Raw genomic sequence first — 12,143 nt, 5'->3', positions numbered from 1 at the left:
GAAAGAGTTCCTGTAAAGCTTGTTGTGTATTTTGATTATTTTATTCTACTTATGTATTCTGCTTGCTTAGTTACTAGGCAAACACGAGTGAGATTGGCAAGAAAAGGCTGAGTCTAGTGAGGCACTAGGCTGCTGCATGAGTTTATTCGCGTAGCAAAAAAAATTACCCTATGACAATTTGGTATCAAAGTGCAGTTGTTTTCTTGGCAGGACAACAAGAATGATTCTGCTGCCAAATTAACGGACTGATTTGGGAGGGCTACTGTTTTTGCGGATGGATGGGCAGATTTCATCGCAATGTTCAGCGACGAGAATGTTGTTGTTTCTCTAGAAAAATTGACGGGACTAATTTGGGAGAAGCATTGCTGCTTCCAATAGCAGAAACTTGAAGACAGAGCACAATTCACATTCATGACGAAACAATGGGCTATTTCATAGCATAGACAATAGAGAGTCTATGGGGCAGATCGAAAGGCTGATTTGTTTGAAGCCTTTTTGGGGAAAACTTGCTAGCTTTTTTGGGCAGTGTTGGTGTTCAAAGGCCTGCGAAGTTTGGTGGCTTAACTAATCTATGAGTGAAGCAAAGTGATGACAAAGGGATCAGATCAAAATGGGTGCTGATTCAGCCATCGAAACTGTCGAGGGAATGGCAGACTTGAGAACAGGGGCCAGCGAAGGGACTGCTGGGAGTTTCTAAGTTTTCGTCAAAGCCTAAATTGGAAGGTTGGAGTGAAATGAAAGAAGCAATTTAGTGGAAAAGAGCCCAAACTTGCTGTTGACAATGGAAGGTCAGACGAGAAGGCAAATTGGTAAGGGTTTGAAACTGAATTTACACTGTTTTTCTCTTGCGATGGAAATTACTTTGTGTGGGATTGTTGCCCAAGAAGGGAAAAACTTGACGCTGACATTATGGAAGATGGTGTTGGGGATATGGCATACGTAAATCTTATACGTTTACTTGATGACCGAGATGGAATTCAATCGTCATGGGCTAGTATATCGGTGAGAACGTTGTCTAGCCTTGCTGCCTTGTGGAGGGCAGAACTTGGGGGATTTTGTGCATCTTGATGAAGGAATGTACAGGGTGGTGGAAGCAAAATTCAGCGACAAAGTTGAGGAAGACTTGGTCAAATGGCAAGACAAATCTGTGAAGATTTGGTGCGGCTTTGCTGCCTTAGAGGAGGCAGAATTGATGTCTTTGATAGAGACCTTGACAATGAACAATGCAGGGTGAAGAAGACAAAACAGTGGCTGAGATGGACTCTAGTCACGTTGGGACCAACATGGGGGAGTTTCATAACTTTGACGATGGACAGATCATGGTTTAACTCTAGGCGTGAGGATACGCTAACGAAAAGCACACTGCATAGAATTCAGTAGCGATGGACAACAACAGTCTTGTATAGGCTGAGACGAGTAGGTGTCATTTCTCCGGTATTAGTAGCCACTAATGATCTGCCTCGTCAAGGATTTTTGCCTAGCTTTTCTTCTAGTATCGCCTGCTATGGTTTTTTAAATGTTTTTTTATTACCTCATCAAGGATTTTTGCTTAGCTTTTCTTCTAGTACCGGCTGCTATGGTTTTTTAAATGTTTTTTTATTTTTAAAAATATATAAAAATAATATATTTTTATTTTAAAAAAAATTATTTTTTATATGATGAAATTAAAACAATCTAAATATAAATAAAAAATATTTAACAAAAAAAAACTAAAAATCATAAAACTTCCTTTCAAATTTTTAACCCCAACAACAAACACCACTCTACTCTAATCTAATATATTCCTACAAACTTTTATTATGTTCTTTTTAAACCATTATGTTAAAATATATTTTTCAAGATCTTTGTTTTCAAAAATCTTATTTTAGAACAAATCTACTTCGACATCTGATTTAACTATTTATTTTCATGAATTTATATAGAATTCTTTAAAGAAAAGAATAAAAAGATACAGAAATAACTGAATCAAGATATTTTAAAAGGAAGAATATAATTTTTTTAAAAAAAATTGGTAAATAAATGAGTCAATTAATAAAAAAAAAGTTTTTGAATATGAATGTAAATCAATTTGAATAAGTGAGTTTTTTTTTAATAATTATATTAAATATAAATGATTTACAGATATTATTAAATTAGACTTGAAATCTTATTACGCGCTCTTTCTCTCATTTCTATGTATTATTTTATATGAATATTTAAAATATGATGAATATATAACTTTTTATATCAATAAATAAATACAGATATAGTAAAAACTCGATTTATTGACCTAGCTATTAAAAATGTGGTTTGTTACCTTAAAACTTAATTATTATTATTATTTTATGAACGAAATGAAACTTGTTAAGATTTGTTGAGTGACAATTTCCTAAAACATGTGATTTGTTTATAGACACGACTTGTATATTTTTTGTAAAAAAAATAATTGCACTTTTAGGAACAACGAAGACCATTACATTGCATTATTTCAAACAGTATAATGTAAAGAGCTGTGCCACATCAGTTATTGTTTCATACAATTAAAGTGTTGATGCCCGATTAAAATTTTGAAGGGGCGAGCAGGCCTCTGAGTCCCCTTTTGTTTATACACTAAACTGCAGTTCAAGCCCAAACAAATATAAAAAAATTATGCATTTCAAAAATAATAATAATAATAATAATAATTTTGAAACGCAGACAAAAATGTGTTCAAATGGATAAGATTTGATATAGTTGTTGTTTTTTAAAATAATTATTTTTAGAAATGTATTAAAATAATATTTTTTTTATTTTTAAAAATTATTTTTTATATTAGTATATTAAAAAAATTCAAAAATAAAAAATAAAAATTAATTTAAGACAAAAAAAACTATAAAATCTTTAAAAACATGGCTACGCATCATGAAAACAAAAAAATTCTTAAATCCAAGTTATAACACAGTTTTCAAGGATTATCATTTGAACCCACTAATCAAACGGTTAGAATCCAATTTTCTTAAAGACACTTTGTTTGCTTTTGAAAATCTTTGATGACAACCAATGTTGGTATTTTAATATTTTTACAACAAAAACAGAAATGATATCCAAATTCACGTTTTTAATTTGCCATTATTCCTCTTTCCTTTGAAGCATGACATTCAGAATATATATATATATATACTGGAACACCTAGGATATGCTTTGTAGCAAAAAAAATTCATCCTTATTTTTCATAATTGAGCTCTTATATGCTTTAATTAATGACCAATTAGTTAAATGAATTGAAAGAATTCAATGAATGGATCCTAGCAACTAAGTGCGGGCCATCTATCTACTACTCTTTACTAAAAATACATTAATTTTTCGTTGTCATAGTGAAAAGTGAATGCTTTTCTTATAGGTTTTTTTGTGTATTTTTTTTTTATTTCTTTATGCTTTAGAGTCATCTTTTTATTAAATTATCATGATTTTATGAGGGAGTTTTATTGTACCCCTCTTCAGAAAATACTATTCATTAGAATAATGTTTTGTTTTGTTTTTTCCTTTTCAATTATTTTTTTTGTTTAATTTTATTCTTTAATATTAATTTTTCTCTATTTAGTTATCACACTTTTATAATACCACCTTGCAGTTACATCCAAGGCTTTTGGATTTGGCGTTGCAATCAGACTCAAAACTCTTGGATCTAGCGTTGTAGCAAGACCCATTTAAAATTGGATCAAACAAGTTTAACATTATTATTAATATTAAAAATATTATTATTTGTATTATAAATATTATTATTTTTATTATAATGAATATTATTAATATAATAATTAATAAATTTTTAAAAAATATATTATTAATGTTGAAAAACAACCATAGATTTGATTTGAAGGGTAAAATTAAAAACTATAAGAACTTGGGTAAGACATGTTTAATATTAATATTAATATTATAAATATTATTATTTTTATTATTATTATTAATATAATTATTAAAAAAAATTTAAAAAAATATTACTATTAAAAAATAACTATAGACTTGATTTGAAAGGTAGAATTAAAAATTATTGTTATTGTTGTTGTTGTTGTTATGATTATTAGTGTTATTCTTATTCTTAATATTGCTGTTATTTTTGTTATTATTAAATTTTAAAAATATATATTATTACTATTAAAGAAAAACCATAAATTTGATTTGAAGGGATTAAAAACTATAAGAACTAGGATCAGAAAAGTTTAATATTATAAATATTATTATTTTTATTATTATTAAGGGGACCAAGCCCCAAAACTTGGAGTTGAGTGTCGGACCCAAGTTTATAATTATTATTATTGTTATTACTATTAATAAATTTAAAAAATATATTATTACTATTGAAGAAAAACTATAAATTTGATTTTAAGAGATAAAAACAATAAGAATATAGGTCAGACAAGTTTAATATTATTTTTAATATTAAAAATATTACTCTTGGGTCAGGTATTATAGTCAAATCAAAAACTTATGTGTCTAACTTTGCAAAGAAACCCAATGCTTTTAGGTTTTAGCATTTTTTTAATATTTTTTATGTCAAAAAAATTGATCTGCGGCGTAACACAACCATCTAACTAGGAATATTCTAATTTTAAACAAAATGTAAAGTAAACAACTTTTTAGTAGTTAGATTCAATTAATCAAACTATCATATAATATAAATCAGCTTATTCTTAAACTTTTTACAAAATTCTTCCCAAGCATGATAATTAGTTTGAAAACTAGACTACATAGGTTTTTTATAGTAGCACATCTACGGTGAAATGTCTCTTGAGCTATAGTAAAATTATCCTTTTACCCTTTATTCTATAATTTTTAAAGCTTTGCTTGATGGGTAAGGTGGTTTTTGCACATGACCAATTTTGTCATTCTTGATTTATTTGGGGATAATACAATCTTTTTTCCCTAATAATAGTGTAATTATGATGTTGTCTTTAGAGAGTGAACAATCAAAACCTTTGATTAAGGAGCTTTATGGTAATTTTAGTTTTGCCATGAACAGTTGAATTGCACAGTTGCCTTTACTATGCAATTTGTTAGCCTTGGATTCAAAGGCTTGATTGTAATTTTATAAGGGTGTTTTTTGTTATTATTATTTGGTCATTGATAGATTTTTGGTTTTTGCACGTAAAAAAACCTGTTAACGCTCATGCGGCTAACTACGATAGTTGAAATCAGGCTTCCACACATCATTTAATACATCTCAGCGTCCTCTTCCTTCCCGAATGGCACGTGTACAGGTGTAAGATATGGTTTGGCATCGATTGACTTTTCTTTTTTTCTTTTCCTTCCTTTTCTTCCTCGGATTACATGCTCACCATGCAAAAAATTATACCAACCATTCCATTTCTTTTTTCTTTTGATTCAGTCACTCTTCTCTTAATTGCATTTAATTTATTTACATTGATTATTTCTAATTGAATTTTATTTTTGATTTCATCCATGGCTATTTGATTTTGTAAGTTTTTTTTTAATTTCATCCCTAAACTTTTAATTTCATTTAAAATTTCCTTTAACATTTAATTTCAGTTGGTTTTTATGTGGAATTTGGTCCTTATTTTTTTAATTGCTATCTATTTTGTTTTGCATTGTTTTTTTTTCTATTAATGTTTTTTCCCTTAATTTTGTCATTCAATATTTGCTTTGTTAAAAATCTTACTTTTTTATTTTTTTAAGGTTTGCGTAACTTGGGTTGACTTTGATATTTTTTTTTTAAAGCATTTTCTTACACCCTTTGTAGTTGTTGGATTCAATTAATCAAACTATCATATAACACCACACTATTTTTTATGGTACACGAAAACAATGTTTTCTTAATAAGATGCTTCCATGAAACTACACATCACTAAATGATTTTTACCTTGAAGATTGTCCTCTTCCCATTGGCCTATAGAGTTTCACAAGATGGTATACCTACACACTGCTGTGAGTTTATAAAATAAATATACTTGATAGTATTATAATTATGAACTAATGCTAGATAAGTAATAAAAACTAAAAGTATCATGGAGCCAATATTTTATGACGGAAAAAAAAGTTGTGTTAGTGATAAAAAACATAGAGACTGAACAAAATAATTTATAGCAATCCATAGTATTTTGTGAGGAAAGATACAATATTTTTGCCATATTATTTAGTTTTTCTGCTAAATTCTCTACCAATTTAATATTAAAAAAAAACAACAAAGATAATTTTGGAAGGTAAAAAAACCCATGAGGAAAAATGTTGTAGTAATTGATAATATTTTGTGAAGAAAACTACATTGCTTTCTCTAATAAAATTGACAAAGATAATTTTAGAAAAAATCATAAAAAAAAATAATTTAGAGAAATACTATAGCAATTCACAGTGTTTTGTGAGAAAAACTACAATATTTTTCTCATATGATTTAGCTTTATCGTAATTATAATTCTTAACCAACTCAATATTAAAAAACAAATCGACAAAGCTAAATTACCAATAAGCTTAATATTAAAAAAATAAAATTGATAGAGATAATTTTAGAAAAAAAAGGGAAAATAGGGGGAAAAAACCATGTTGTAAACATTGTAGCAATTCACAATATTTTATGATGAAAACTACAGTGCTTCCCCACATGATTTAGTCTTATTTGTAATGACTTGTAATTGTAATTTTCAACCAGCTCAATATTAAAAAAATAAAATTGACAAAGATAATTTAAAAAAATATTATAAAAAAAGAAAACACAAAAAAAACTGGAAAAAAATCATGTACAAAAAAATATTATGGCAATTCACATTAATTTGAGAGGAAAGTTACAATGTTTTCTCACATATTGTAACTATAATTTTTAATCAGCTCAATAATAAAAAAATAAACTTATAAAAGATAATTTCAAAAAAAAATCATCAAAAAACAACAAAAAAAAAAAAACCATGTGGAGAAACACTATAACAATCAATAATGTTTTAAAGAAAAAAATTATAAAACTAAATTTTTAATCAGGTCAATATTCAAAAAATAAAATCAACAAATAGAATTTTGAAAAAATAAAAAATAAAATAGAAAAACCATGTGACAAACAACCATAGCAATCCACAGTATTTTGAAGGGAAAAAATTACAAAATAAAAATTTCAACTTGCTCAATATTAAAAAAATAAAATCAAAAAAAATAATTTTAGTAAAAATAAATGGAAAAAAAGAGGGGAAAGTTGAAAAAAATAATTTAAAAAAAGGGGAAAAGTTGAAAAAAATGGAAAAAAACAAAAAATATTAAAAAAAGAATATTTCGTGGATTACTGTTATAATCCAAAATATATTAAGTGTGGAAAAATAGTAAATTACCAATACCCTTTAGCTTATTACTTAATTCCTTCTTGGAAATCACCTCATAAGTTGGACTCTAACTTTTGATTTTTAAAATTAACTAACCAAATAAGGTACTAAAATATATATATATATATATAAAAACCATATTTTTCTCCTTCTAGAATGAATAAAAAAGATTTGAGGCCTGGTGCGCGCATGTCGAGCCTCTTCTTTCATTATGGGTAAGGCATGCAGACTCACACGACTGACTTCGTTTTGCTTCTTTTTTTTTCTTTTTCCTTAAGTTTCTCTACATTTTACACTTCAGTGAATCCATTCAAATAGATTGGCCCAAAACTAATTTGAGATTATTATTATGAGATACCATTGATTGTTTATATTAGATCATAACTTTTTTTTTATTAAATTGTCAAGTTTTTTTTAACCCTTTATGTAGTTTTTTTTTTTTATAATCATCGAGAATATATTAAAAAAAATCATAAAACTAATAGTCAAAGCAAAATACAGTGATATAACAAAAAAAATAAACAAACTTAGAAAAAAAATGAATCTACTACAACAAAAACAAATAGGCTAGTTAAGATTTCTTGTTATATAATTTGATAGCAAAAAAAAATCTTAAGAGGTCATTTCTTATATAGATAAAGTTTAAATCTAGAATATATAATTAAATAGCAGCTTGAAAAAAAAGGGGTAGAAAAACAGCCAAACAAGCTTATAAGGTCATTTTGTGCTGTTTCTTTTTAAATAATTATTTGATTGCTAAAAACATTTAGGGTATTATTTGATTAAAGCCCGTTTGATTTAAAAAAAAAAAAGGATTGAGCATTCTTTTATATAACATTGGCAGTTTTTTTTTTTTTTTGAGGTCCTTCATGGTGACTTTCTTTTCTTAAATTTTAGTCATGTATTTAGGTAAAACAAATCTAAAACAATAATTTATTAAATTCATCTTAGCCCATGACTTGGTTTGCGGTTTAATAGGTTAATTGACCCGAGTCGGGACTTGTTTTTCTCTTGGAAAAGGGTCCTGCTTTCTCATCCAAGCGTCTATCGGTCAATGCAATTGTTTATATTCAAATGCAGGTGAAAGAAATGGAATTTCCATAGCATATAATAATTCTTTGATAATTTTAAAATCCACACCAGTCACTCGGTCAATACAATGAAGTAATAGTTAAAACTCAAGTTGGAATAGAATAACACAGAAACCGGTATGCCTGGAATTAAATAGAGCCTTCGCTGTGGTTACGAGGTACTGAAAGACGAAATATATGTGGCTGCTTAGACTATATGCACACCTTATGAGCTTATTTAAAAGAGCAAAGTCTCAATATTCTTATGGTTTCTTAATTTAGTCCCTTATTTGGTTTTAAAAAATCATAAGTTAGAGTCCAGCTTGCGAGGAGATTTCCAGGAAGGAATGAAAATTGAAAGTGTTGCCCGTGAAGCTTATTTATAAATCATTTAGGAGTTGTTTTTAGTGATACGTTGTTTCATGGAAGCAGCTAATTAATAAATCATTGCTTCGTTTACTACAACAAATTGATAGTGTGAACATAATTATGTGAGAGAGGAATTCTATTCAAAGTATAAAAACAGGTTAATTTGTATTATATGATAGTTTGATTAATTGAATCCAACTACTGCGAAGTTGTTTACTTTGCATTTAAATTAAATTATTATATCCATGACAACATACTCGTTTTTATTTTCATCACCTGATTTTAACGTTGTTTCTCAATATAATTTTAAAAAGTACAAAATACAAAATTCACAAAAAAATATATTTTTAATGCAATTTAGCTAATGGCTTGAAGAGTTCATATAATTAGACATGTTCATGGATGAGGGGATAAGGAGTTTTTCCCTATGAAAAAAAGATATTTAGAAATTAATGACAAAAGACATGTAAAAATAGATTACAGAATTAACCAATCAACTAGAATATGTGATAATCTAAAGGGATAGCGTGAAGAGTGATCATGGAACTATGGCAAGCTTTGAAAACCCCTTTTAGAGGTAAGAGTATAGGAGGCAACCTCTTGATCTAGATAAGTATTATGGAGATATTAGAGATCTTGTTTATGATAAGATATATATAGATTGATATTCTTACTAATCTATGATTTTACTTTAATGATGATCATCATCTTAGCCCATGATGATACTCAACACCATCATCTTGGAGCAATTATTATGGATATTAGAGAAATTTTAACTAAGGAGTGGGATATCACTATTCATCACACGTTGAAAAAAGCTAACTCATGTGCAGAATTCCTAGCCAAGATAGGAGCAGAGCACATTGTCATACCCTTGCAAGAGCACAACGTTGTGGCCACCCTTTCCAGAGCAAGGATCATGTCGAGGTCTTCGTTTCGTGAAAAAATAAGTTGCCATCTAGTATATGGTGATTAATTGGTCTTTAAATATTCTAAGACAAAGACTAGTTGCATAAAGATCACCCCTAATTGCGTAAAGATCACCCCTAATTACTAGGATGAACAAGTGAAGGTTTTGAACGAACGAGCTTGCAACTAAGCATCGTTAGAAATTATAGGACTTGGAAATGAATTTTCCCAGGATTTACCAAATCTTCCACCCCATTGAAACTGATGTCACAGTTGTGGACGTATAAAGAACAAAGATGAATAGGAAATTTTGTAATTAAAAATTCCAATAAATATTCCATTTCCTTTTTTCTATAAATACCTATCATTGGAGCCTAGGATCTTCATCTTCCATAGCAAAACATATACACGATGTCCTTACTGCAGAAACTAGTCTCAATGTTTCTCCTTTTTTTCCTCCTCCTAATGTGCATAATTCCTTCTTTCTTTGCCTTTCCTCCTAATTCCTCCGCTACTTCATTTGGTGCTGCCAAATATGTAGCTGCCGAAGGTAATAAAGAATCGGAGGCTCTCCTAAAATGGAAAGCAAGTCTTGATGACAACCACAGCCAATCAGTCCTGTCTTCTTGGGTTGGTAGCAGCCCTTGCAAGTGGCTTGGAATCACTTGTGACAATTCTGGAAGGGTCGCGGATTTCAGCCTTCCACATTTTGGTCTGAGAGGTACAATTCATAGTTTCAGCTTCTCATCCTTCCCCAATCTTCTCACACTCATTCTCTGGAACAATTCACTCTATGGAACTATTCCATTCCACATTAATAACCTGACCAAAATCACCCAATTAGACTTGAGTGACAATCATTTCACAGGCAATATTCCACTTGAGATAGGATCACTACAGTCTCTCAGTAACCTTGACTTGTCATACAATAATTTAATTGGTCGGATTCCTTTTTCTATTGGAAATTTAAGAAATTTATCCCTTCTCTATCTCTGGGAAAATAAACTTTCTGGTTCTATTCCTTCTTCTATTGGGAACATGACTATGCTCACTCGACTTGATCTGAGCACAAATAATTTGTCTGCATCTGTTCCTCGGGAAATAGGACAACTCGAATCCCTTGTTGGATTGAGCTTGTCCTTCAATAATCTCCATGGTTCTCTGCCCCCGGAGATGAATAATCTCACACATTTGGAGATTTTGCAATTGTTTACAAACAACTTCACTGGCCATTTACCACGAGACTTGTGCCTTGGTGGGTTACTTGTAAATTTTTCAGCTGGCTACAATCATTTTTCTGGCCCAATCCCTAAAAGCTTGCGAAACTGTACTAGTCTTTTTAGATTTAGGCTTGACTGGAACCAATTGACAGGGAATATTTCTGAAGATTTTGGCCCCTACCCAAACTTGAACTATGTGGACCTAAGTCACAATTATTTGTATGGTGAGCTTACGTGGAAATGGGGAGGTTTTCACAACTTGGCGAGCCTAAAATTGTCAAACAATAATATCTCCGGTGAGATACCATCAGAGCTTGGAAAGGCGACTGGGCTACAAATGATTGATCTCTCGTCAAATCTCCTAAAGGGGACAATTCCAAAAGAATTGGGGCAGTTGAAGGCATTGTACAACCTTACTCTTCATAACAACTATCTTTTTGGTGTCATTCCCTTTGAGATCCAAATGCTATCTCAACTTCGTGCCCTTAATTTAGCTTCTAATAATCTTGGTGGATCAATCCCAAAAAAACTGGGACAGTGCTCCAATTTATTACAGTTGAACTTGAGTCATAATAAGTTCATAGGGAGCATCCCATCTGAGATAGGCAGCCTACATTTTCTTGGAGATCTAGATCTCAGTGGGAATCTACTGGCAGGAGAGATACCATCACAAATTGGGCAATTGAAACAGTTAGAAACGATGAACCTCTCTCACAACAAACTTTCCGGTTTGATTCCAACTGCTTTTGTAGATTTGGTGAGCTTGACGACTATAGACATCTCCTACAATGAACTCGAGGGCCCTATCCCCAAAATCAAAGGCTTCAATGAAGCTCCATTTGAAGCTTTTATGAATAATAGCGGTCTCTGTGGAAATGCCAGTGGCCTAAAGCCTTGTACACTTCTTACAAGCAGCAGCAAGGTAGCTAAGAGAAAGAGCAACAAAATTGTCATTTTGATTCTTGTTCCCCTCCTGGGCAGTCTACTTCTACTACCTATCATGGTTGGGTGTTTATACTTTCCCAACCGGAAACGTAGAGAAAGAATTTCCTGTTTAGGAGAGCGACAAAGTCCACACGGTTTTGTAGTATGTGGCCATGAGGAAGAGATCCTACATGAAAAAATCATCCAGGCCACTAATAATTTCAACTTCAATAACTGCATTGGGAAAGGGGGATATGGAATTGTTTATCGAGCAATGTTGCCAACAGGTCAGGTGGTTGCGGTGAAGAAACTTCACCCATCAAGAGATGGCGAGCTTATGAATTTGGGAACTTTTAGAAATGAGATTCGCATGTTGA

General features: G+C 30.4%; 1 protein-coding gene across 1 annotated transcript in view; it reads left to right on the top strand.

The window, feature by feature from the left end:
* Positions 1 to 12,134, top strand: part of LOC105139993 (probable leucine-rich repeat receptor-like protein kinase At1g35710) — a gene marked incomplete at its 3' end in the record, with an annotated part of 18,166 nt that extends 6,032 nt beyond the window's left edge. The window contains exon 2 of the mRNA XM_011046650.1: positions 10,961 to 12,134. Within this exon, the coding sequence (XP_011044952.1) occupies positions 10,961 to 12,134 (1,174 nt within the window). The remainder of the gene's footprint in view (positions 1 to 10,960) is intronic.
* Positions 12,135 to 12,143: the final 9 nt, after the last annotated feature.

Source organism: Populus euphratica, unplaced genomic scaffold (assembly GCF_000495115.2).
Source record: "Populus euphratica unplaced genomic scaffold, PopEup_1.0 scaffold113.1, whole genome shotgun sequence".
NCBI classification, from domain to species: Eukaryota; Viridiplantae; Streptophyta; class Magnoliopsida; order Malpighiales; family Salicaceae; genus Populus; species Populus euphratica.
Note: the sequence above shows the minus strand (reverse complement) of the source record. Positions and strands in the feature narration are given on the sequence as shown.